The following is a 27205-nucleotide window of genomic DNA, read 5'->3' as shown; positions in this document are numbered from 1 at the left end:
AACCGCTGAAGGATGCGGCGTACGTGCTGGACATGCTCCTGAAGGGAATTAGAAAAAATCAGGATGTCATCTAGATAAACAAAGCAGCAGTGGTTAATCATATCCCTAAGAATATCATTTATTAAACTCTGGAATACAGCGGGTGCATTGGTGAGGCCGAAGGGCATAACGAGATACTCGAAGTGACCGAGCGGTGTATTAAAGGCCGTCTTCCACTCGTCCCCCTCTCTAATACGAACCAAGTGGTAAGCATTCCTAAGGTCGAGTTTGGAAAAAATCTTGGCCGAATGAAGGGACGAAAAGGCGGAGTCCATGAGAGGAAGCGGGTAACGGTTCTTAACGGTAATGTCATTAAGGCCGCGAAAATCAATACAAGGCCGCAGCGACTTATCTTTCTTTTCGACGAAGAAAAAACCGGCCCCCAGTGGAGAGGACGAGGGGCGAATAAGTCCGGCAGCCAGAGAGGACGCAATATATTCCTTGAGAGCAAGTTGCTCAGGTCCAGAGATGCTATAAAGTCTAGCATTGGGTAACGGTGCTCCCGGGAGGAGTTCGATAGCGCAGTCATAAGGACGATGGGGGGGTAAACTCTGAGCTCTATCCTTGCTAAAAACCATGCGGAGATCATGATAGATGTCGGGAACACCGGTAACGTCAATATTCTCAGGGCTGCTAGGCTTACCAGAAACTGTGGGTACCGCGGAACGTAAGCAATTAGCAAAACAGTGGCTACCCCAATTAATTATCTGTCCCCTCGTCCAATCCACCGTCGGGTTATGAATCTGCAGCCAAGTAAGACCCAGAACTACGGGTGCGGATTGAGACGGGGCGATAAAAAAACTAATGGACTCATGGTGGTTACCGGACAATTGAAGGGATAACGGAACGGTTCTATGAGTGACTACCGCCAAGGGACGTCCATCCAGTGAGTGGACCTCCTTATGGTTCCTCAACTCAACCTCCTGAATGCCATGTTTCTTAACAAAATTAGAGTCAATGAAGCAATCATCCGCCCCAGAATCAACTAATGCAGAAACCTGAACATTGACGCCCCCCCCCGTAATGAGTCCCGTCACCTGTAGTCTCTTAAAGACTGCTGGAATTGGAGCCGACGCCGGAGGCATCTCAGCATACTCACAATGGCCCTGAGCAGTCTGACTCTCCCTTGACTTGGATACGGAGGTCGATCCTGCGCCCGTCTCCTTAATGACGTCAGGAGGGAGTCCGGAGCGGCGTGTCGGGCGCGCTGGACATCTGCTGATGGTGTGGTTGGGCTCGCCGCAGTACAGGCAAAGGCGGAGTCGTAGCCTGCGCGACCTCTCCGCAGCAGACAGGCGTCTTCCCCCGAGTTGCATCGGCTCCGCAAAATCCTCGGTGGCCGCCGTAGATGGGACTCCCTCTATTCCGCTGGTTCCAGGTGTTAGTGGTATCAGCCGAATCTCCTGACGGTGGTTCTTGGCTGATCCTGCAGGTAGTCCCTCACTCCGTTCACGATCACGTTCCCGGAGGCGATTATCCAACCGTATGGCTAGGTCGATAAGCTCGTTGAGCGTGGTAGTGAACTCCCTCACCGCCAGTTCATCCTTAATCCGCTCGTCAAGAGCCTTGCGAAAAATTCCGCGGAGCGCCTCCTCGTCATATCGGCTTTCTGCCGCCAGCACTCTAAAGTCCACAGAAAAAGCCGCTACCGAGCGTTTGCCCTGTCGTAGGTCCAACAATTGGTTACCGGCCTCCCTACTACGGATAGGGTGATCGAAGACCTGCCGTAGCTCCTCCAAAAAAAACAGGATAGGAGGTGCGCAACTCCGGCTTAGCTTTGCTCACCGCTATAGCCCACGCTGCTGCTTTATCAGTCAGTAGGCTCATTATAAACGCTATTTTGGCCTGGTCGGAATAGTAAGTGCTGGGTTGTTGGTCAAAAATCAGGGTACACTGGTGTAAAAATTGTCTGCAATCCATAGATTCCCCCGAAAAGCGTGGGGGGGGTGGGAGGCTAGGCTCGCGACTATTACTGCTGCTGGCTGCAGGTGCAATTCTAACAACCTCTGATGAGGGAGCTGCACCCTCTGACTGTCCTGGGTGAGCGCCAAGTCCCAGATGCTGCTCAATAGCGCTAATGCTAGTGGCGAGGGCGGCCAGGGACTCCATAACTCCCCGGAGGGATTGCTCATGGCTGCCGACGAGCGCACCTTGTTGGGATAGTGCGGCCCTTATATGTGCGAACTCTGCGGATTCCATGTTTGGCCAGATTGTTCTGTTATGAACGGCCAAGGCCGTGAGACAGGAATCCAAAATGCAGAGTCGAATAAGTGAAACAGAAAAAGTCTTTAATACAAAAAGGGATAACAAAAGGGTATCAAAAACAACACAAGAAACAAAGTACAACAAAAATACATCCGGACCTAGTCGCGGGAAATGGTAACAAAAAACACTGCTTGCAAGGTGAGCTGAGCAGGGAAAAATACAGACAAGTAACGAAAAGAGCTGCTAACAAAAAACTAGCAGAAGTACCAAAAATACAGCTACTGCTGAAGACGTCAAGCAGGCAGGTAGGTACTTACAGGTGAGCCGAGCGAGGGTCAGAAAGCCAAAACACAATGCACAAGAACAAGCTGGAAGGAGCTGAACAGGGTGTAGCAAAGGGACAATCTGGCACTGGATGTGAGTAAGCACACAGCTTAAATAGAACAACTAATCAGGCACAGGTGAAGATGATCAGCAATCAGGGTGCTCAGGAGTGTGCTGCAACAGAGAAGCAGTAGAAGGCAGTACCGCAGCACACAATCCTGACACAATTATTACAATTTGATGATCTGGTAAGCTTTCAAACAGCTGAAATTATGCAGAACGCTACCCAAAAACATACATCAACAGGAGGAGAAATATGATCTTAGGGGAAAATTTTACTTAAAACACCGGTATATGCAACGCTAAAAACCTTTAGTATGTGGAATCAAGTTGTGGAATGGATTGAGTACACAACTCAAACAATGCACTAAAATGAGCCATTTCAAGAAACAGAACAAGCAGTTGATGTTTACAAAGTACAAGGCGACGAGTCCTGAGCCACTCTGTACACACGATACTAACCACTCTTGCACTTACTAACTCATCCAACTATGTTTCTTCCAACTATTAACCCTTTCATCAGCTATTAGATATTTATTATTATTTATTATGACGTTTAGAATTTCTGTACAGTGATTATAAACTTTGTTATACTGCCTTATCATGTTCCCATGTATTTAAAATTGGTAGAGTACATTTGGAATAGAGGATGTGAACACTGATGTGAAACAGACAGGGGGTAGGATTAAATAAGATCAACTTTTTTGCTCCATTACTTGCACACACAGAGTGGGAAATGATACTGGCGATGGCAACCTTTCCTTTTGGTTTCCGTAGTGTGGAAATCTGAATTAGATGTGGAGTAAACTTGAACTGACATAAAAGACAGCATTAAATATGATGGACAAAATCTAACCGTGATGCTGGAAGTTTGACAGTTTAAAAGTGCTTTTAGTAGGGCCCACTGGAAACATGCTATTTTGTGTGTCTGTCGCTTTAAAGCTAATGAGATGTGTTCGTCCCAAGAAGCGCTGTTGTGTACTTTATCCACTCTTTATATATACACTGTAACTCTGCACTTATCCAACGTAATACAGCAGATGCCATATATCACATACAGCAATGTAACATTATGGAGTGGAACAAGAGGACACAAACGTCCCCACGCTAGCATAGCTATGTGAGCGACAGTCCTAACATTACACTCACATTTTAACAGCAACGTGATGCTAGGTTAGCTGATATTTGCTGATGAAAAACAAAAGGACCAAACTCCCAGCTCCCTTGCCTGTAGTTGACAAATGGATAGTTGACGGAGCACCAGGCTTTACTTTAAGTCGTGTAGCGAAGCCTGGCTTTTTACAAAGCTGTCCGCTGTGAAGAGGTGGGCTTATACACAAGGCGGCTTCATCTAGTTAGAGGCGGGTCATGTCCATGAGATCCATGAGAAAGAATCCTTCCTTCATGAAGTCATGGAAAACCGAAAGTTCAAAAACGAGCGTTTGAGCGCCTCTTCTATCAAGGAGCAAACAAGTGAGCAACATTTTTTGATGTATGGTGCTCATAAACAGGCGCTAGGGACACATACTACTGTCACTTCTACATGATAAGGGGCCTTTAAGAGCTGTCTTTGTGCACAGAGCTAAGAGGAAGATGAGTGTTCCCATGGTGTGATTCAACAAAAAAGAGAAGCATACACAATTGTGGTGTATGTGCGTGTGTGTGTGTGTGTGTGTGTGTGTGTGTGTGTGTCTGGTTGTTGGGGGGAGGGGGGCTTCTGAGACATTTTGTTCCTCCCTTCCTTGTACTTCCTGCAGAGCAAATGTGTGTGCTGGACTGTTGTACGGTGCGTAAAAAAGAGGAAGGAAGTGGAATTATATCCTCACGTTTTAACATCAGCTTTCTCCTCGCACACTAACGCACCAACTCAATTATACTCCCTCTTTTCTTTTTTCTTTTTGGCATCGAGTGGCTGCTGAGTGACGGGGTTAGCGTTTTTTTGCATTTTGCAGTGATGACAGAGAATAGGTTCTTGTCCTACAGGCGGCTCCACAGCGCCCCCTGCAAGCCTCTGTTGAAGAGGTGCTTGAGTGATGTGAGTATGTTTGCTTTGCTACAAGTGGGCGCATCATTCTGCCATGGTGAGAGAGATGTGACTGATGTACTTATCCCTCAGTGGTTCAAGCGCTTCTGCTCCAGATGAGGTCCTTTGCTTCTTGTGTGACACCCCCACTCCCATTCCCTGCAGGGACAGACCAGATACTTGCAGAGACAGACAAGATACTTGTGGTTCACTGATCATGTAGTCTGCAATGGACAGTGTTTGTTTTGGAGTCAGGAGTGTGCCAACAAACATAAAACTCAATGAAATTTGGGACACATCTGCAGCAAAGCAATGGTTGGCAGGCGTGCAGGTTGGCGCAAAATCTCATAAGAAGAACTGGAAATACATATGCAGTGGATCCGCGCTGTTTTTCACAGAAAACATCGCTCCTTCACCCAAAGTCAGTATTCATTTATAAATGTGATAATACAGTTAAAATGCACAGCACACATGTACCACTGTTGGAAAGACTACAGTTTTGGCTTGTTTATTCCTTTATGCTTCATTGATCATGTTTTGTCGGCAAGCGTCGAGATTTGGCATTTTGTTCGGTGGTCCTTGAACACACCACAGTAATGCACTGGCTACACCATGACTGCGATTCCGTCCGTTCATCGATCCCATGTGGTCATTTGATAACAAGTATATTGCACAACACGGCAACTACAGAGCCAGTGTTGTGGCAGCAGCAAAGAGCTAACTGCTCAGCCAGAATTAATTACGCTGAATTAATTAAACATCGACATCGGGAGGTTGCCTACAGCCACAGATGTTAATACCTGGCACTAGAGACCACGGTGGTTATTTTAATTTGCAGACCATAAAAGGAGACTCCGCAGTTAATTGAATAGGTGCTACAATTAGAACATTTGCGGTATTAAATACATATGTTGTAGTCAAATATAAATTGTAGTGATCATGATAATACATCCTTGTATGATTTACTATTATCTACTACTAATACTAATTGGATTTTTACAAGTGCATCCCTGAAAAAGGTCTAAAAACACAAGTGTGTGTACTTGTATCTCTGCCCTTGCTTTAGACGTGTGTGTGTGTGTGTGTGTGTGTGTGTGTGTGTGTGTGTGTGTTTGGCAAACTCAGCAATGGCCCTTAGTAAATTGAAGATGTCATGTGGAAACATCATCTTGGCATTTCAGTCCACTTGTGTTACATGGTGTACAAATAGGGTTGAATACACAACAAGCATAAGGCCAGATGTGGTCGCCGCCTCCTCCTTCGCCTCAGGTTTGGGCTGCTTTACACCACAATGTTATTTATTTAGTTCTTGTGACAAGGTTTTGGTCTCATTGTGGAAAAAAGCTTCAATGATTAGCAGTGAGGACAAATTGCTTCCATATTGTTGACTTGCGCTGCTTTGACCTCACCTGTGAGGTTAAATGGGCCGGTTTGACACATTTTGGCAAAGGTAGCAAAGTATCCTCCGGCTAATTGGGCTGCTATTGGCTGTAGCAACACAGCCTGTGGAGCATTGAGGATTCTTTTCCCAGATGAGTTACTTGTTTGCACTTCAACGATCCTCTCGGCGAGTTTGCTACAAGTGGGGTTGGCTTTTAAAGACTGAAAGGAGGGAAGTGATATTAATACAAGTCTGGATGTGTGTCAACTGTCTCCTCTCCTCCACTAGAGCTCGGACCTGCTTGCCATGATCGACAGGATGCAGGTAGTGTAAGTGGCCGTGACACTTCCTCTAGCTATATTCACAAACGCGCCTTCCTCTGAATTTCACACTTAAATTACAATTTATTTCTTCTCTGACACGGTAGCCTGCCTGTCCTGTTGGTATTCCAGGCAAACCTGCAGCTTATATGTGGCTTGATCTCGCATTTTACATTTGCACAGTCTTCCAGTTTTCTGCTGTCTTCAGCGCCTTTGCCTTTTTGCTTTTATGCCGATCACAATCACTGGTCGCGCGTGTAATCTTGAGGTACTGTGTTCCCTCGCTATTTCGAGCTTCAACTTTCACGGATTCACTGTTTTTTGCATATTTTTTTTAACAGCGTTTGAACACACATTGTGTTCCGTGTCCTATTAGAGCGATCTATCTGTGCTTAGTTGTGTGTCTGTTATTGTATTTACTGCTGCTACCAGTAGAGGGAGTTGTATAGTCATGTTGAAGACGTGCAGCTCCACCTCACCTCAGTGTGTTTACGTGCCTGTACTAGCGTATTAGGAACCCACAGTAGACAATAGCCGGCTAAATGTAGAGCCACAACAGTCCTTATTGGCTAAGAGAGAACCCGCCCATTGTGTTCTGCGTCCTGATCGGCTCTAGAGCATTGTCATCAATCTCCTTTGTGCCGTCACTAGCTTACGGTGTGAGCTGCTTGCTAACTGACAATAAACAATAGAAGAAGAAGAAGAAGCTAACCGGCTAAATAAATCTTCAGTTCAAGGAGTAGGACGTGGAGTAGGACGACAGCAGGAGGAATATGTTTTAACGAGGATACAAAAATGCTACAGCCGAACAGCGCCAGGACGAAACACGGTCACGCGTGAACCACTTAATAATTTGTGTCCAACCTAGTAGATTGATCATTAAAATTCAAACGAAATTTGAACTTTGGAGTGTTTGAAATGTGAGAAAATGTTAATGCCGCTTCGCACTCGGCTGCGAACCAATCGAGTGAGCATCAACAGAACCGATGTTGTAATAGCAGTAAGGAGCAAGTGGCTCAGCCAGCATTAACACCGCTGATGAGTTCATTGTAAACAACAGTGCAGCAAGTGGAACACGCATGAGTTCCACACCAACAGCTTTAATCTTACCCGCTTGTCTTTGTCTATTGCCAGCACTTCCTTCTCACTCCCTAATTTGTTCCAGGGGGAGCTCTCTACCATTCTTTATGTTCCGTATGGAATAATTGTTACACCTGTTACACCCCTAATCTGTCTGGTTCAGCACTTGTGAGTTGCACACAACAGCTCCATGTTTTGATGTCGAGGGAACAAATGCCGGGAAAGAACCAGAAGCAGTGGAGGTCTCTTCCCCTTTCTACTCCTCTCCCCCATTGTCCGAAAACATCAGCTTCAAAATGTGATGCGTCTCAAAGCTCGCTGTGGGGTTTTGCACACAAACATCTTAGTGATCAGCAGTACTTTTATTTCCCTTTAGTCACAAAACCACACTGAGCTTTTGGAACTGTCAGCAGAACAAGAATAGATACAAAATACAGAAATACTTTGTTGGCACCTTTCAGCCCACACACCAGGATTTCTGCTTCATGACTTGCGCTGCCTGGCATTTCCACACGTTTATCTTTTTTTGGAGCATCTTTTACCTTCCCCCCCCTCATCAGACTGACTTTACGTAATGTAATTGTGAGTCACAGATAACAAAGCATAATCCGACACCTCTGCGCTGCACTAGGAATGACTTTGACACTGCCAAAATGCTTCTCTTTAGCTTGTGTCTTTTATTTTCAGCTGTTCTCCTGGCATCCTTTCACTCCCTTCTTCCTGTGTGCAGGGCTACAGAATGGATGAGCAGAGGTGCCCCCTTCCTCCGCCCCTCAAAGTGAGTCTCAAATCCTCCCATCTCCTCCCAGAGCACAGTGCGGAAACACATCCATGATGGATGATATATGAAGCTTTTGCTTATCAGCTGTCAGACAGGCTGTTTAAGCATGCTCACTGACGGGGAACAGCGGGACCAAATCCCCCTGTTACCTACACGGGCTTATGCATTTGGGACACGCTCAGCACTGGAGTTTGGACTGGTGCTCAACAATAGATGGGAACCATTAGATGGAATATTTCAAGATGTTCAGACACATGTCACCATTAAGTCGACTTAGGAACAAGGTCAGTGAAAGTCACAATCCATAAGCTCGCTTTTATGCCTTTCTCAAGTGAGGTAAACTGAGTCCACATTTGAATCACCAAAAAGGCAGCTCTCATGTCATAAAGAGGCACTTGGACTAGTGTTTTTTTATGCAGTAAGTCCTTAAAAACAGCAGCGCTATCCTTTGATGTAGGGTACTGCTTCTCAAATGGGGAACCCAGGGTGTACTTGAAGATGTACTTGAGATTAAACAAATAAATAAAAGTCATGGTGTGTTTATTGTAGACATAATAAAAAATAGTATGTTTATTGTAGACAGAATTAACAAAAAAAACAGTATATTAAATAAATTAATTTGTATTTGCATTTATTTATTTACTTTATTATAATCCAAAAGAGGCCAATTTAAGTTAATTGATTATTTTTATGTGTACAAAGCTTTGTTCGTAATTAAGCTAATTATTTGTTTTGTTGTAATTATTTGTTTAATTTAGGGATTTTTTTAGGGATGTTCCGATCTGGATTTTATGCTGTCGATTCGGATACCGATCATCCATAAGTGAGATCGGCCGATACCGATTAACTGTAAATTTTTCAGTTCATTTATGATGATTGCTATTGGCCAGGGGGGCCATTAGACAATTCCAAGGGCCCCTGGCAAATAGATAATGTTCATTAAAACCTTGTTAAAACGCAGAAATAGTGTTTGGAGGACAAGACATAATTAGTATGATGACAGTAGACACTTGAAAAAGTTAGCACGTACCCAATGGACATAATATCCACTTCCGCGTGGGACAAAAATGAGCTCCGAACTAACCACATTGCTCGTTTGTTTTAAAAACAAAATGTCACTGTGGTTAAAAAGTCACATTTGCAGTTCGAAGACAAGAAGCAAGGCGGATAATTCTAGCTAGCTGGCTAGTTAGCCGCGGCTGTGACCAGCCAGGCAAAGCGTGTATAGAAAGATGCAAGAGAAGCCGAACACTAATAGGTTTGCCAAGGGAGTGATCAAACACACTGGCATCGATTGGCGTAGCCTGTGGCAAGCTATCAAACAGAAACCGTTGAGGTTTTACAGACTAGTGTTGATTCTCGCGGCAATATGGGACAAAGTGTGTTCCTTGTTGGCTCAATACGGGTGTTGGGAACCCTATGTGACACAACACACATGTAGATTCACATCATGTTTGTGTTGTCATGACATGAACTGTCATGTTGCCGCGTTTTTTTTTATTGGCCTTTGAAAGGCATTTATCGGCATTTGCCGATCACGTGTTTTTTTCCTGAAATCAGTCAATACTAATCGGTGGCCGATCCATCGGCCTATGTTTCAAAGAAGAACCACATGGATGCACATTCTGGACAGTAATAAATCAGATAGTGATGTTATAGTTGTGTCTTTTTTTCCACCCAAAAATGCTTTTCTCTGGTGAGGGGAGTGCTTGGCAGTACGAATGCAGTAGGTCTTCAAAAACAGCAGAGCCCTCCTGTCGCAAATGCTATGGGGGAACAAAGTACACATTTGAATTGTCACCCAAAAGTCTGCCAATATTTGCCTAAATCAAAATGTTATTGGTAAAACGTGAATAAACTACAGCACACCTTGATGTCAGAAGCGTCATGAAAAGCTGCAATGATTTGCGCCAAAGCACCGCAGCATGTCACCCAAGTGTAAAAAGAAGTTAACCACTGGACGACATACTTTACGTGTACAACTTGCCAGGTATCTTCTTCTACTTTCACTTTCCTGCGGAGGCTGCTCCCTGTTGGATCAATAAGCGTAGTGAAAAAGCCAAAGAAAAAGTAAAAGACCTTACAGTAATTCCATTGTTGACCCTTGTTGAACCGATATCGTAAGCTTCAACATTCTAAGTGGTATTTTTCCAAAAAATGAGAAGATTTTCACTCACCCGAGAGATGTCTACTGAAGTCCAATAGAAGGTTATTAGTTTTTTTTTTTCTTGATATGTTTATTTATAAAAACAGTACAAGACTGTTCCCAGTTCATTTTAAAACAAGCTGCCTGAAAACCACCAGTCCGACTGGCTTTTTAGTATATCTTGAGTGTAAGTGTGTTTATCATTTCATATGTATTTGGCTATTTTTGTCAGGATAGTCGTTCTATATGACCTAAAAAAACACTTTGTTTAGAAACGGGCTCACTGTCTCCCCAAAAATAAATAACCTAATGTACTAATTTTTACAGTTTTCTTTTACTTCCATCAAGAGGGTTGTATAAGTGGAGGGCATGGGTCAAAGTAAAATCCAATAAACAGGTAGATGTTTGGGTTATTTTGCCAGGGTATCTTTTTTTTACATTTTCTGTAATCTCCCAAATTTGAGGCAAGAGCAACAGGTGTGACTTCCACGAGAACCAGAGGGTGAAATTGGAGTTGAAACTTTTCCAATTTTGGAAAATTGAAATGTTCAGTCGTGTGTTTGAAATAAGGTAGCAAGTAACAACAATGGCTACATGTGAGAAGCTGGTGCTACACGCTATTAAAAACAAAATGCAGCACTTGTGTTCACGGCGGGCAAGGCAAAGCTTTTAGTCAGATATCTCTGTCATGTTTGCAGGCAAGATAAGTGACCCTGAAAAGCGTCTAGCTGCATGAATGTTGACTGCGTGTCAGCTCAACTTTTACTACAAGCATCTTTTTTTTTGGCTTGACTCATATTTTGTTGTCACCCCTGCAGACAGAGGAGGACTACATCCCTTATCCCAGTGTTCATGAGGTACTACTCGCATGTTTTCCTGATGTCAAAACCTTAAAAAAAACGTCCAATATGGCAGCAGATTCCTAAAAACACCTGAGCACTCATGGACTAGCACTTTTGCAGTATGTTCTTAAAAACAGCAGTGCTCTTCTGTCATATAGAGGATCTTTGAGTAACATTTTTGCAGCATGTCTTTAAAAGCAGCAGCACTCTCCTGTCATACAAGCAATTTTTGACTAGCGTAATTGCAGCACGTCCTTAAAAACAACATCAGAGCTCTCCTGTCATTTAGAATATCTTTGACTAGTGTTTTTGCAATACATCCTCAAAAACAGCAGAGCACTCTTGTCACATCAAAGATCTTTGACTAGAGTTTTTGCAGTACGTCCTCAAAAAAAGTTTTTGCAGTAGGTCCTTAAAAACAGCAGAGCACGACTGTCATGTGGATGATTTTTTTATCAGCATTTTTGCAGCACATCCTTAAAAACAGCAGAGCATTCCTGTCGTACAGAGGATCTTTGACTAGTGTTTTCACAGTATGTCCTTAAAAACAGCAAAGTACTCCTGCTATTTAGAGTATCTTTGAGTAGTGTTTATGCAGTGCATCCTCAAAAACCGTAGAGCACTCCTGTCATATCGAAGATCTTTGACTAGCGTTTTTGCAGCATGTCCTCAAAAACAGAAGAGCATTCCAGTTAAATTGAGGATATTTGACCAGCATTTTTGCAGCACATCCTTAAAAACAGCAGAGCCCTCCTGTCTAGGAGATGATCTTTGACAAGTGTGTTTGCTAGTGCGTTTGCAGTACATCATCAAAAACGGCAGATCTCTCCTCTCATATTAAGGATCTTTGACAAGAATAAACATTTTGCTTCTGTTCTGTTTTATGATGTTATTTATGACTGTTATGGCTGTGAAGCAGCTATTTTGCAGGATCTCTGCACTCGAATGCAGCACGAATGTCATCGATTTATTTTACATTACCTGTTGTCTTATCACAGGTTCTTGGTCGCCATAGTCCGTTCCCGCTCATCCTGCTGCCCCAGTTTGGAGGCTACTGGATAGAGGGAACCAATCACGAGCCTAGAGAGACACAGGAGGAGGAGCAACTTCCATGCCCCGCCTCTTACGTCAAGCTAGAGACCAACAGCACGGCCAAGATCTACAGGAAACAGTTCATGGGCAAGGTCAGCCAAGTTGATAGCAAACATTTACATTTCAGCTGAATAAAAATGACTTCATTAGAAGATGATAACATACCCGATGCATTTGTAACGACTCTTCTTTATTGTGTTATCCTTTGTCAGATCATCCATGCATTAAATCTTCTTCTTCTCCCAGGAGCACTTTAATTACTACACCATGGACGCCGCCCTCGGCCACTTGGTCTTCTCATTAAAGTATGATGTCATCGGGGATCAGGAGCATCTGCGCTTGATGCTGCGGTACATTTCCTGTATATATTTTTTATAATTACACTGCCTTTACACAGATGATGTTTGTCTCTTTAACCCAAATAATCTCGAGCAAAAGAGCTCAAAGATATTTTCCTGGTCCATTTTTATATTCCATCTCCACCGTGAGCAACTCTGAGTCAGGGGATAATACGGCGACGACGAGGAGCGGTCTGGACGTCTGTCAAGCGATTCATTTCAAAAAGCATTCCCCAGCGATAATTGCTCATAAAGGGAATTGGCTGCAGGGAGAGAACGGTCTGACCACCACAAGCTGTTAACGTCCACATTCATTTGGCCTTCAATGAGATGTGACTTCAGATTTGTGCAAACTATTCAGCCTGCTATTGTTGGAGGGGCTTCGGTTTTTTATCAACGGATACTTCCACAAGATGTCCTTTATTTCACAAAGAAGCTTCTAAGATGGCAAAAATAGTCTCAAAAGTGAAAGTTTGTGCTGACGAGCGCTTTAACAGTACGCCGTAACCATGGTTTGGTACGTACCCCGGGGGGACGGGAATAAATGTAAAACATAAAACTGCTTAGCTTTTGTGTAAACACTTTTAATTTTTTTTCAAATGAAACATAAAACACTTCCACCAGGTAATTCTCCAGTAGATAAAATTGTCAAATAAAAAATACAAATAATAAAATAAATACAGATTTAAATATACAGTTGTGCCTCGCCTCTTCACAGGGACTATTATTAGTTTGACTATTTGACTACTGACTAACATGTTTTGACAACTAATAGCATATTTAAGCTAATTGTATATATTTTCTGCCTAAATTAAGCATGCATTTGCAAGCATAAAAATGACTATCCATCCATTTTCTATACTTGGGGCGAGATGTGGGGTACACCCTGGAATGGCCCAGGCATTCACACCATTCACACTCTCATTCACACCTATGGACAATTTTAGAGTCTCCAATTAACCTAACATGCCTGTTTTCGGAATGTGGGAGGAAGCTGGAGTACCCACGCAAGCACAGGGAGAACATGCAATCTCCACATAGAGATGCCCAAATGGAGCTGCAAACCCAGATCTTGCAGATCTCCTGACTGTGTGGCCAGCACGATAACCACCAGGCCTCAGTGCGGCCATCACAATGACTAAATGAACTAAAATACAAATATAATGCATTCAGAAGACGCATTCAAAGAAGCTGGGAATGAAATGTAGTATTCTACTTTGTCATTAGTGTCACACAATCACCAGACTTGATGGCCGGAACAACAGGCTTTTATTGCAGGTTTGAAAGATCTCACAACAGGCACAATCACAATAACAATAAAAATAATAATAGTAATAGTAATAATAATAAAAATAAAAGTCCCTAAAAAAAGCCATACTCCACAGCAGGATGAAACTCAACTCTGAACCCCCAACGTCACTTCCTGTCCGCCATTCATTCTGCTCCCCTAGCGAACGCATTTATAGCAACACAAACAAGAACGAGTCTTATATACATGCTGGGTATGCTGGAGCCTATCCCAGCTCACTTTGGGTACACTAATCACAGGGCACATATAGACAAACAGCCATTCACGCTCACATTCATACCTATGGACCATTTAGAGTCTCCAATTAACCATATATGCATATTTTTGGAATGCGGGAGTACAGTGTTCCCTCGTTTATTGCGAGGGATAGGTTCCTAAAAACTGAAACACGTAAAGAAGCCAACTTCATCTTTTATTATTACAATTATTATATATGTTTTAAGGCTGTAAAACCCCACACCATACACTTTTCTCAGAGAGGCAATAACATTTTCTTACATTTCAAACCTTCGTTTGAATTTTAATGATCAACCTTCATGATCAACACAAGAAATTATTAAGTCACTCACATATATTTTCACTCCTGTGACCGTGCCTGTCCTGGCACCGTTCCGTTGTACTGTAGCGTTTATGTATCCTTATTAAAACATATTGTTGCAGACGAACCGTTGATTCATTTACAAGCTAGCAAGCAAGCTAGCAGGAAACATGGCAGGACGGCAAGGAGATTGATTGACAATGGTCTACAGCCAATCAGGACGCAGAAAACAATGGGCAGTGCAGACAGACGAGCAAACTTCACACAGAGATGCCCAAACGGAGATTCGAACCCAGATACTATATAATATAATATAATAATAATTTTTTTAAAATGACCAAAACGCAATAAAGAAAATGTCAAATGCCCATCCTGAAATTTTATTTTTTTTAGTAGCAACTATGCTAATTTCATTGGATTTAATGAATTTATGGGGCAGATTGCAACCAAAAAAAGATCTTTTGCCACTTTTGTGTCATAGTGTACGTGTTTTATATTTACGTCTGTACAAGTGTGTCACATTCAAAACAGCAATAGCAAAACACAGGCTGTTGTTTTTTGGGGGGGGGGTTCTATGTTTTTACTGCATCATTTTCATCTAAATCACTTTAAAAGGCAGCCAGAGACATGCTGGAGCTCAACAGAGATGAATTCAGTCGTCAGTGTATTGCGGACGACTAAACTAAAGCATTAGCCCAAAGCTAAATCCTCCTCTTGTGAGGATTGAAAAGGCTGACTTTTTATGGAAAGTGCCTCTGAGAGCCATTGATTTACTTAAGCGCTCTTTTCCGAGGCTGTCATTTGTGTTGTTGGTGTAGCAGGTGGTACTGGTTGGGTCCCATTGTGCGCCATAAATTACAACCTCGCTCAAGCACACACTTCACATGACTGGATGAATTGGAAAGTGCATGTAAATAAAAGAGTTCAAATATCTGTACAAGACCAAACACAAGCCTCTCCATGTGCTGACTTTAAAAACTTCTATTATGTGAGAATAATGATGGCATCCATTGGCAAGCACCCAGTGTCTCTCACTGCGCCTGTGCGCATCATTTTACTGATGAAATCTGTTTTAAAAGCCACATTCACTTTCTTTAATGGAGCTGCGTAGCGAATGATGCAAGCTAGGAGTCACCCAGTCTACGCTGCTGTTGTAGTCTCTTTTTTACACAGGGGAGAGATGAATAGTGTCTATGAATACTTACTGTATATTCTGCTTCAGCTTATGCTGACAACTTTTAATTGGCCTCTTTGATACCTGTAACTCAGTTCAAGGACAAATAAGCCAACCCTATGGCAGCAACTCTTTGCATTTATTCAGGTGTACATGGGATCATCTCGTTTCCTTATTTGCAGCTTTCTAAACCCGGTGTCCTCTTTTTACATTCACCCCAAGACACAAAAAAAAACTTATTTCATTAGGACACGAGTTAAAGATGAAACATATACAGTAAATGCTCCAGTTAACACCTTTATTGAATTCACTGAGTCTTCTACAGTCGCCAGTGGGGTCTCTAATCAGCACCGCATCAAAAAACACTGGTTTTAGCAGCTGTAGCTGTAGGCAACCTTCCGATGCATTTTTGTTTATTAACTCCACAAGATGGCAATAGTTGCATTTCAAGTATCATGAGTCAGTGTTTTCCACAGGAGAGGGTTGGGGTGGGGTGGGGAGGTGGCTTACATCATTGTGTAATTTGCATAATTGGCCGCGACGCATGTGCATGTAATATTGAGCAAGCAAAAACATGAAAGGCAAAACAATCATGCTGAGAAATACAAATGAACTTTCTTCTATCGGTTCTCGGGTTTTGTTTTCTACGTCACAAGCAAGACAGAGCTGCCTGAGAGTGCTTTTTTATGGGGGGGAGGCCCACAGCACCTCCACGTTAAGAGTCTGCAAAAGTATACAATAAGACTAGGAAAAGTTGCTAGATTTGTCCCTGGAAGGGTCTCAATACTTAAAGCTGAATACTAAATATAGCAACACAGTCGCTAAGTTGGCAGCACTAATCTCGTCCTTATTATCTGGCAGCCCATGTGCCTTTGATGCTTTATACTGTGCAGAATTGGAAAGACAAGTAGTCCCATTATAATGTGTTTATGTGAAAGGGCAAACGGGGAGCAAAACCAATTTGTGGTGGTCCAAAATGTGGCGAGCCGCCACAAATAGATGAGTTTCTGGGAAACACTGTGAGTAGTGGATCTACCTCTGCATGCGCTTCAAAATATTGGATACACTACTCAGCTTTGGGTGTAAAACTCATGCGTGTCACGCTTGCTTTACTGTTCCTTACCGCTATTACAACATTGGTTCTGTTGTTGTCGATTTGTTGTTCAATATACCTGTTAATAAATGACCACGTGGCCAAAGAGAGCTGTTTTCCTTTTCACTTTGTTGTTAAAATCATATTGTTGTAATTGTATTGTTAAAAAAGGGACTTGTTATGAATGAGTCTTCCAATTTGGGAAATAAAATCTCTTCAATTATCGCCCCGTCGTCTTTGGTGAATAGGTAAATAAGATCTGCGGCTATAAGTATAGAGCATTTACAGGATATACGTTTTTAAAACGGTCTATTTGGTCACCAAAGCAAGATTGATAGGTTGTCTGATGTGATGAGTCTTGATTTTTGCTCCAACTGTCTAATGGTGGAGTCCATAATCAACTGAGTATGAAAGCATAAATCCATCCTGCCTTTTATCTCTTTCCATATAATGCCTTGAAAAAAAGATTCACTTTCTATTGAAGACACAACCTTGAGAAGTTTTTGAAAAAGACATCCATGAGGCTTACAAAGCCCACAAGGACACTTTTGCTCCTTGAATGCAGAAGATGCCGCTGACTTCGAATATTCATTAAAGTTAGTCAAAATAAATCTCTTTGACTTTCAGCACCAAGCTAAAAACCTATCACGACGTCATCCCCATCTCCTGCCTCACAGAGTTCCCCAACGTGGTCCAGATGGCCAAGGTAAGACCAATGTCATTAAAGTGCCTTGCAGTTGCTCATCTTCATCTTTATCTTTCACAGCTTGTGTGTGAAGATGTCAACGTGGATCGCTTCTATCCAGTCCTCTACCCAAAGGTAAGCAACTTGTGTTTACTTTTGAAAAATCTCTTCATGTTCATCCTCCCTGTCCTCTGGTCCTCAGGCATCACGCCTAATTGTCACCTTTGACGAGCATGTCATCAGCAACAACTTCAAATTTGGTGTCGTTTATCAAAAGTTTGGCCAAGTGAGTACAACACAAAAATGTTTTATTTGGAGGATGTGTCACACCTCCTGACTGACCTTCCTTGCAGACCACGGAGGAGGAACTCTTTGGGAACATGGAAGAAAGTCCGGCTTTTGTGGAGTTCTTGGAGTTTCTGGGCCAGAAGATTGAGCTGCATGACTTTAAAGGGTTTGAATACTTTTTAAAATTACCACACAAAACCCAAAATGCTTTGTTAAGAAGTCAGTTTTAATTTTGCATGATATTAACATGCTGAGGGCAGCACGGTGGTCTCGTGGTTAGCACTTTGGCCACACAGTCACAGTCTGGAGATCGGGAAGACCGGGGTTCGAATCTCCCTTGGGACATTTCTGTGTGGAGTTTGCATGTTCTCCCCGTGCGTGCGTGGGTTTTCTCCAGGTACTCCGGTTTCCTCCCACCTTCCAAAAACATGCACGTTTAGTTAATTGGCGACTCTGAATTGTCCATAGGTATGAATGTGAGTGTGAATGGTTGTTTGTCTATATGTGCCCTGTGATTGGCTGGCAACCAGTCCAGGGTGTACCCCGCCTCTCGCCCGAAGTCAGCTGGGATAGGCTCCAGCATACCCCCGCGACCCTAGCGAGGAGAAGCGGTATAGAAAATGGATGGATGGATTAACATGCTGTGCAATTGACTAGAGTTATTGTATGCTTGATTTTGATATCGACGTTCATTCATTTCTACTAGTTAAGATCTTAGCACTCTAGTGGGTCATTTCCTTACGTCATAGCAAGAACCCGGTTGATTTTTAATGATGCAAAAGTGCCCCAAACAGGATTGGGTAATACTACAAATTTTGCTCTCGATTTGATGCCAAAAAAATACAGGGTCATTACTGCCAGTACTGTTTACTTGAAACTTTTCAATGTCGTTGAATGATTTTGTTATTTTATCTTTAATTTCTTGATCATGATTCTAATCAGAATAAAACACACAAATAAGATTTTAGGCAAATAAATTGCTTTTATCTTATTAGTGAACAATTTAACAATATACAATATCAACAACAAAATAAGAGTTACTCCCTTGTTCTCTTTTATTACATGCAATTGTTTGAGCAAAATAAAGTCAGTAGTGCAAAACAAACAACAAAAGCAAACACTACTATTGTCTCTCATTGAAATCCTTTGGCTTTTTGTCCCCAAGCCCTACTTTGTAAACAATGCATAAATATAATAATATCAACAGTGTAACAGTACCAAAAACACAGATATTTGTCAAAATAAACATAGAAGAGACCAAAAAATTATCGACCTCATCAAGTTACTGTCTCTGATCCTTGTCATTGACGTTAAAGGTCAAATAGGTACTAAGGGTGATTCACGATGTGAGAAGAATCCTAGAGGTTTTAAATGATACCCAAAAAAGGTAGCTGGTGTCAAATGTCAGACAGGTACACGCCTTTACCAGTTAAGGAACACCTATTTATTTTGAACAAAATACAGTAGGTCATGTCTTGAGGTTCCTCCTCCCTGCTAATTGCTGCTGCTGTGACTGCTGCTAATGTTTATTACGACATCAGCTAATGCCGTAATAAAACATTAGCAGCAGAGCAAAGCACTCAAGTCGAACGTACACAATAAACACGGCTGACGACAGCCGCTGTAAAATATTGTTGGTGTCTGATGAAGTGTGTGCGCTTCATGATGATTTACATTTTTTTTACGGGATGTGAATCTCTAGCTATAGCACCAATATAAACACAATTTATGAAGTTCTGCTTAAACATTTTAAAACAATATACATGCAGTGATGAGTGTGTAGATATACGTTTGCATTTCAGTACAAAATTTTCCAATGTAGCGCTCTTGTCCTTGCTGCTCTCAGCACGTTCGCTTCCAGTCTTTTTACTGCACTCTAGCTCACATCTGGGCCCAGTCATCACTCACGCCTCTATTGATCATGTGTCGCCTTTAAATGAATTCCTAATAAAAGGTGATTTGTCAAGCAGCTCACGCTGGGATTGAAAACTTCTTGTCTCATCCGTCTTGTGCATTTTTCTGTCCTTTCTCATATTGGGTGCTCCAGGTTCCGGGGAGGCCTCGACGTCACTCATGGGCAAACGGGGACAGAGTCAGTTTACACCCATTTCCACAGCAAGGAGATTATGTTCCATGTGTCCACCAAGCTGCCTTACACGGAGGGAGACTCCCAGCAGGTAGGACAACACTCCGGTAATTAATTACAGGCAAGCTAATTAGGGTTTGAAGGGTTAATGGCCTTGACTGATTGCTAAAGGACTGGCCTTAATGTTGTGAGTGCAGCCTTCTCTAGTAGCTCATTTAAGTACTTTTTTCATTATTATGCGTGACTGCTTTCAAACTCCTCATCCATACAACCTGTGTGGTTAGTATCGTATGGATATTGAACAATTCCGATTCAAGATAGCAATAAAAAGCTTGTTTATTCACGGAAAGAGCTGCTTAAACTCCGGACAATGAGATCAGCCAGCTTTGTCCGTTGCATCCCATCTGCAGCTGAAAAGCTGGAGTAAGGCGTAAGTGAACATACAACTCCGCAGTTCCTTTGTTGGTGGTGGGAAACATGAGCTCACTGACAAACAACATCGACAAGCTGGCAGCCCTAGTTCAAATTCTGAATACTTACAGAGAGAGCAGCCTACTGTGTTTTAACATGCCGGATGCTAATGTGGAGTTACCTGGATTCTACTTGGTGAGAGCAGGAAAGAGGCTATAAACAAAGTGGTAAGATGAAAGGAGGGGGACTCGCACTATAAGTTAACATTATACTACTGTGAAGGACACTATCTGAAGTCGGGACGTTGAGCTGAGTCTTCGACCCTATCACATGGCGAGGGAGTTCTCCCTCACCATCGCCATTGCTGTTTACATTCCACCACGAGTGCATGTGGAGACGGAGTGGGATGTCATGCACTCACTGCAAACACAGCATCCTGAAGCTTTGATCATCGGTGACTTTAACAACACTACCGTGACTAAACACTGCAGGATTGTAACCAGTTTGTAGACGGCCCCACCAGACTGAACAGGAGAATAGATCAACAGTATGGTAATGTAAAGGATGCATACATGGCCACCCCCCTTCCAACTGTCAACCGCTGGGAAAGTCTGATCACAACCTGGGCTCGGTTGTTCAAAAGTCGGTTATTTATTGGTTATGCTAACTTTTTTAACTGTTTTGATTGAATAATTGTACATAGAGCTATCTGAGGCTTAATCGGCGTCACAAGATTGTATTTTTATGAACTTGCAATTTGAGGCGATAGTTGCATTATTTTTAAAGCTTTCCAGAGGAATTGTAAGTATAGTGTGTCTGATGTTGTACATCGTCTTGCCTTTGCAATGTATTGAAAGCTGTGTTCTGTGCACTTGTGGAAACCTTTCAGGTGCAATGCTAAAAAAAAAAATACACACACCAAAAAAACACATTTGTAAATAACTCAATACAATTTTAAGTAAATGCATATCAATTTTGGAATTATGGGCCATTATTTTATTCAAAAAATAATATAGTTTGAAGTTTTTGCATGTTTATGTTGTTTGTTGCGAGAGTCCCACTTTGTTTGACAGTTCTCGAACGCAACATTGTACGTAAGCTAGCCTTCTCCCACTCTGCACAGATGGTCAACTTCACTGTATTTTTATCGTTTTTTTTCACTTCATATTTGCTCCCAAATGCTGATACTCTGTGGGAATGCATAAAGGTAAAGTATGATGACGTTATCGAGTGCTAATGTGCGAGTGCTTTGTTGTGTGCACAGCTTCAAGTTAATTCATGCTAGCACACTGACTGTTAGCACACACATCAAGCAGCGGCGCTATAATCTTCTCTCTGAAAAGCAAACTCCAAGCTTATAGTGGTGGGTGGTGAGTCCGTATTGACTTTGTGCTTTTAGTTTGATGTTGTTCCTGTCTTAGTTTGACATAATACATACTAAATGAGACGAATTACATCGCTATACGACCCCCCCGCCCCCCGGTCCGCGGAGATTTATGGGAACACGAGCCGGGCCTTGGGTCCAAAAAGGTTGTGGGCCACTGCATTCATGGACCTGCGGTGAGTCGGATATTTCAAACTCTTTTAGAAAATGCACATTTAAAAAAATCACAGAGCTCGGCGTGGAAGCCGCAACAAGGAGACTGAACAGCCGCCGCATCCAGTTGCCGACTCCTGATCTGGTGTATTTGTCACTACCGGTGTTCTTCCATGTGTGATGTTGAAGCTGCATTAGTACTCCTCTGTTCTTTCTTGAATGGTTGGAAGTTGGTTACCGTGGTAACGCTGCCATTATAGCATCGACGGACATAGTCAAAACCTCACACAGGCTGACTCCTGAGAAAAGTGAGAAAAAAAGGTGCAATTGCATTCAAGAGGAAGAAAGTAGTGCATTCATGCAATCTTGATACCTCTGCCAACAACTTTCATTAAGAGAGCTTCCATTTGCAGATCTGTCATTGCACAGCATCCATTTTCGTAAATAACGTAAATAATCCGTTCCGAGAACCTTTATGTTATAGGGTTTTTATGTTATACGAAGCGTAAAATACATGTAAATAGCCTAATACGTTCCAAGATCTTCCCAAACTCACCCCTTCAACACTTCAAAATATTCAAAGTCCACCAAATATGGTGGGTAAATATAAGAAAACGTTAGCATAAACATAATAGAATAACATTCCAATATAAAATAAGGTAATAAATAAGATTACTGTAAATGAATAAAACTGAAAAACAAAAACAATCTTACCGTTCACGACATGTCTTGATCAGGAGCGCAAGTGGAGGCAGGAAGGAGGAGGAGGACTAGCCTTAAAGAGTCTAAGAGCCAGCTGGTCTCTCTCTTTGCACTACACGATAATGCTGTGTGCAAAATTTTTATTTTTAACTTAATTGTTGAAGTTAGTTTAAGGACAACTACGAAGATGAAGGAGGTTGAAGGGAGAAGCCTGTCTCTGACACAAACATGCTGTATAAGTCAGCCAATGAGATGAGAGCGTAGGCGGTGCACTGATAATCAACCAATGAGATGAGAGCGGAGGCGGTGCCCCAAAAATGAGCCAATGAGAGCGTGAAGCATCAGAAGGCGTGTTAGTCTGAACTTGCACCGACTTGAGGCATAAATAAAGTTGATTGAAAAAAAAAATTGCACCGACTTGACGCTTTTATGTTATATGGAATTTCTTCCGTAACACGATGCAAAAACTTTACATAAATTCTTTACATTCAGTGGAATTTACGTAAAAGGAGGTTTATGTTATGCGAGGTACTAGTGTATTTCATTTTTATTTCGTCCCAGTTGATTCTATTGTGTAAGGCTGCTAAACTGCACTTCCCTGTTAATATTGCTAATCAATGTTAAGTGACAAAGACTTTACTTCTTGGTTGTGCGCAAAGAAGCCCCCATGGATTTCTGTTTGTGCAGAATGCATGAATTTTAATAACAACATTCAGGCATATGCAGGAAGTGGGCGCACAAATCCAAATTAGACTTTTTCAGCCGCGGTCAGCGCCGAGTGAACAAACATTGGCATTAGCAGCTGTGGCTGTAGGTAACCTTCGCCATTTGAATGAGTGGTCAGCATTCAGCAGTTTATCTACCTCAACATGCGCTACACTGCGCTCCTCAGCTGTTAGTGTGAAACGTGTGACACTCGCCGTACTGTTGTTTACAATGAACCGATCGGTGGTATTCATGCTGGCTGAGCAGTTTGCTCCTTGCCGCTATTACAACATCGGTTCTATTGTTGCTTTGTCGTTATTAATAAATGACCATGTGGTGAAAGAGAGCTACGATTTCCTTTGAACGTTGTAATCAACAAAATAAAAAAAAAAAAAAAAAAAATCAACTCCAAGTTACAAAATACTTTGTTGTGTATGAGTTTTTAATTTAGGAAATAACTGCTTCTAAGTAACTTCAGTCTTCATGTAATTAAATGTTTTAAATATTAATCATTTTATAATAATTAAATAGAATAATAAATAGAATATTAATAATTCAATGTAATGTAAATAGAGAATTTACGGTATATCAATGTGTGTTATCCAGCTGCAGAGAAAACGGCACATAGGCAACGACATCCTAGCCATCGTGTTCCAGGAGGAAAACACGCCGTTCGTTCCCGACATGATCCAGTCCAACTTCTTGCACGCCTACGTGGTGGTGCAGGTGGAGAACGCATGCACAGACAATGTCACTTATAAGGTTTGTCTCCAGGGAACATGAGAAAATTCCATCTTTTCATTTTTTTGCGTCGTCTTAGCTCCACCTCTTCCTCCGGCAGGTGTCTGTGACAGCCAGGGATGACGTGCCCTTCTTTGGGCCGGCCCTGCCTGACCCGGCCATCTTCAAAAAGGTCAGTGATGGCGTCACTCAAGCGAAGCAAGACTAAACAGCAGAGGTCACCAAGAATCTTCATTTCTTCTTCTCTTTTTTTTCCACCGTGGGGGTGTTCTGCATCTTCCTCAGGGCCCTGAGCTTCGCGAGTTCCTGTTCACCAAGCTCATCAATGCCGAGTACGCTTGCTACAAGGCGGAGAAGTTTGCCAAGCTGGAGGTGAAATACTACACAGTTACTTAAACATTCTCTGTAAAGATTTTATGATAACAGTTTGACCCTGGAACGGACTGTTTCCATTTAAATTGTTTCCTGCAGGAATATTGCTTTCCATTTGTTTCAATTTGTCTTGTACAGTTGAAATCAGAAGTCAATCGGCAGCCATATGCTCCAGGCCAGGGGTGCCCATTACATCGATAGCGAGCTACCGGTAGATTGGGAAGGTAGTGTGGGTCATCGCATAAATGTCAACGTAGATGTCGTAGGACATCAGTCAGCTGACATTAAGCTCCCCTCGTGATTCGCCGGTGCTCGTCTCAAGCTACACACAGCTGTGTGTAGCTGTAGGTGCAACTTTCATTACGGATAAAGTAACTCAGCGGTAAGATGCCTGCATCTATAACAAAAGTTATCCGTTCATTTAGTTATGTAGAAAAAAAGTCAAATGATGGCTTTGCTTTGTGTCCTGAGCTCCGCTTTAGAAATTCAGATTTTCTACGCCTGTTAAGCAATTATTTCAAGAATAATTGGAAAATGTGCCAATTGCAGAAACCTTTTTAATATGTTGCCTTGACTTTGGCTGCGTTGTCTTTTGCATAATCATTTTCATTTCTTGTATATCTGTAACGTTTGATAGCAAATGCTAGCATTTGCAATTAGCTAACTGGACGCAATACATACACTGTGTGTATAATGAATGCTACATAGCTATTTTAACTGACATACTACTCAGGTCACGTACACAACTATTGAGGAATTATGTGTAATTATCTTTATTGCCATATTGAATTGCATTGTTGAATGATATCAACTACTTTGATTACCTGTAAACTTTGAAACTGTGAATGTGAAATACTAGTCGTTAGTATCTAGTGTAGTAGTTTCAAAGTTTACCGGTTAGATTTTTTATATATGTTATATGTTTCATAGTAAGAGTTGATCGTGCTGACTTGTAACTTGTGCGTGCACCACTGATATACATGTACGTAACGTTCATAAATACCCATATTTGTAAATATATTACACATTTATACATTTATAAATATATTTTCTCTGTTTATAATAGGGATATCTTTGAGACTTGGTCGTTTTAAAAGTAGCCAGCAGGCTGAAAAAGTGTGAGGCCCCGTGCACTAGGCATACACTTTATGGACAAAAGTATTTATTACATCCACAGGAAGTAAAAAAAAATGCATGAAAATCATTTGTCTCAGCTATCATTATATTTTGACTTTGACTTCATGTGAACTAAATTTGTGTAAACCAACTGGTTTCAGGAGCGCACACGTTCAGCCCTGTTGGAGACCTTGTATGAGGAGCTCCACATCAACAGTCAGTCCATGATGGGTTTGGGCGGAGATGAAGACAAGCTGGAGAACGGCGGCGGCAGCGGTGGAGGAGGCGGAGGCTTCTTTGAGTCCTTTAAGGTAAGGCCTCTACTTTGTCCCATAAGGCACGGCCCCATCTGCATGAGAGAATGAGCACAGAAAGTTTGCCAATGCTTTTCCCTTGTCTCTGGGTGGCTGGAGGATTCTGGGTATTCATTCACGAGAAAGCCAGTGTAGTAAATGGGTTTCGTATCTCAAAGGACCAGACCTGTGTGGCGCTTGACTTCCTCGCTTGGCTTGTGACAGCCGCATTTATTTAAATTTTTGGATGCTGGAGTGCCACGTTGCGTACGAGAAGCACTTTGACTGGACGTGCTCCATCAATGACCATTTGGGCCCGCAGGAGCGCGTCCAAGCCACAGCGGTGGCAGGTGTGATTGTGTATGCCTGATGAACACTTTAATGGCCCCTCATCTGGGAGCTGATGATGCATGTTGCATGTTCTTCTTAATGGCAGCCAGCATTCTCTCACGTTTGTCTGCTGACATTCATTTGTGCTCCACACCTTGCACTGTAAATGTCTCTCTGGATCTTTCATTCTCTCACTGTTGCCTCTCCTATTTTCCTCAAATATGAGACTTAGCTGCACTGCAAACCCGCGTATACTATGCGTACCACCAAACATCATTATATATAATAAACCCATTTTAATCAACCTACCTACCTAGCTGCCTCCAATACAACACGTACTTGGATGCTCGTCAACCTATGGACAAATGTATTAATCAAAGTGTGGCTGCATCGTAATTCTTCTCGATATCCATCCATTTGATTTACTGTCATTAGGTGAGCTGGAGCCTATCCCAGCTGACTTTTGGTGAGAGGCGGGGTGTAATGGTCACCAGTCAATCGCAAGGCACATAAAGAAAAAAACATTCACCATGAGAGGAGAACATGAAAACTCCACACAGAGATGTTCCAATGAAGATTTAAACTAGGAATTATAGACATTTTTGGACCATTGTATGGTATGTATTATTTCATCTTTGTGGGAACATTTTGAGGAAAGCTTTTTTTTCCCTGTTCCCAGTGCACAAAACAAGGTACATAAATGGCATAAAAGGCATACACTCAACAAACCCATCCATCAATTTTCTATGCCACTTATCCTCATTAGGGTATGCTGGAGCTTATCCCAGCTGACTTCGGGCGACAGTCGGCGTACACCCTGGACTGGTTGCCAGCCAATCGCAGGGCACATATAGACAAACAACCATTCACACTCACATTCATACCTATGGACAATGTAGAGTCACCAATTAACCTAACATGCATGTTTTTGGAATGTGGGAGGAAACCGGAGTACCCGGAGAAAACCCACGCACGCACGGGAAGATCATGCTAACTCGATATCCTGACTGTGTGGCCAACATGCTAACCACTTGGCAATTCAACAAACCAATAAGTATAATAAAATGTAACATTTATTATAATAGCAAATGTGACTACCAAAAAAGTGCATACTGGGGATGTTGCCTGAGGACTTTTGGGCCGTTTGACTTTGAAAATTCCACTGTATTTGGAGATTAGCAAGTCCCACAGGAA

General features: G+C 42.3%; 1 protein-coding gene across 13 annotated transcripts in view; it reads left to right on the top strand.

The window, feature by feature from the left end:
• rap1gapb (RAP1 GTPase activating protein b) overlaps window positions 1-27205 on the top strand; it is a 129192-nt gene that overhangs the window by 87478 nt on the left and 14509 nt on the right. For 8 of the 13 annotated variants that reach the window (XR_008572292.1, XM_054785339.1, XM_054785334.1 and 5 more), the window contains 14 exons: window positions 6321-6356; window positions 8163-8210; window positions 11178-11216; window positions 12200-12385; window positions 12540-12643; window positions 17373-17451; window positions 17512-17565; window positions 17633-17716; window positions 17784-17884; window positions 19766-19895; window positions 23766-23921; window positions 24001-24072; window positions 24186-24272; window positions 25550-25699. Coding sequence is in view for 12 of the 13 variants with exons in the window: in XM_054785334.1 (XP_054641309.1) it covers window positions 6321-6356; window positions 8163-8210; window positions 11178-11216; window positions 12200-12385; window positions 12540-12643; window positions 17373-17451; window positions 17512-17565; window positions 17633-17716; window positions 17784-17884; window positions 19766-19895; window positions 23766-23921; window positions 24001-24072; window positions 24186-24272; window positions 25550-25699 (1326 nt within the window). In the remaining variant the exon portion in view is untranslated. Of the gene's footprint in view, window positions 1-1431; window positions 4664-6320; window positions 6362-8162; window positions 8211-11177; window positions 11217-12199; window positions 12386-12539; window positions 12644-17372; window positions 17452-17511; window positions 17566-17632; window positions 17717-17783; window positions 17885-19765; window positions 19896-23765; window positions 23922-24000; window positions 24073-24185; window positions 24273-25549; window positions 25700-27205 lie in introns of those variants that run through there. The other 5 variants (XM_054785337.1, XM_054785332.1, XM_054785342.1 and 2 more) reach the window with 3 other exon arrangements.

Source organism: Dunckerocampus dactyliophorus, chromosome 8, assembly GCF_027744805.1.
Source record: "Dunckerocampus dactyliophorus isolate RoL2022-P2 chromosome 8, RoL_Ddac_1.1, whole genome shotgun sequence".
Lineage (NCBI taxonomy): Eukaryota > Metazoa > Chordata > Actinopteri > Syngnathiformes > Syngnathidae > Dunckerocampus > Dunckerocampus dactyliophorus.
This window is presented reverse-complemented; position numbering and strand designations above follow the sequence as displayed.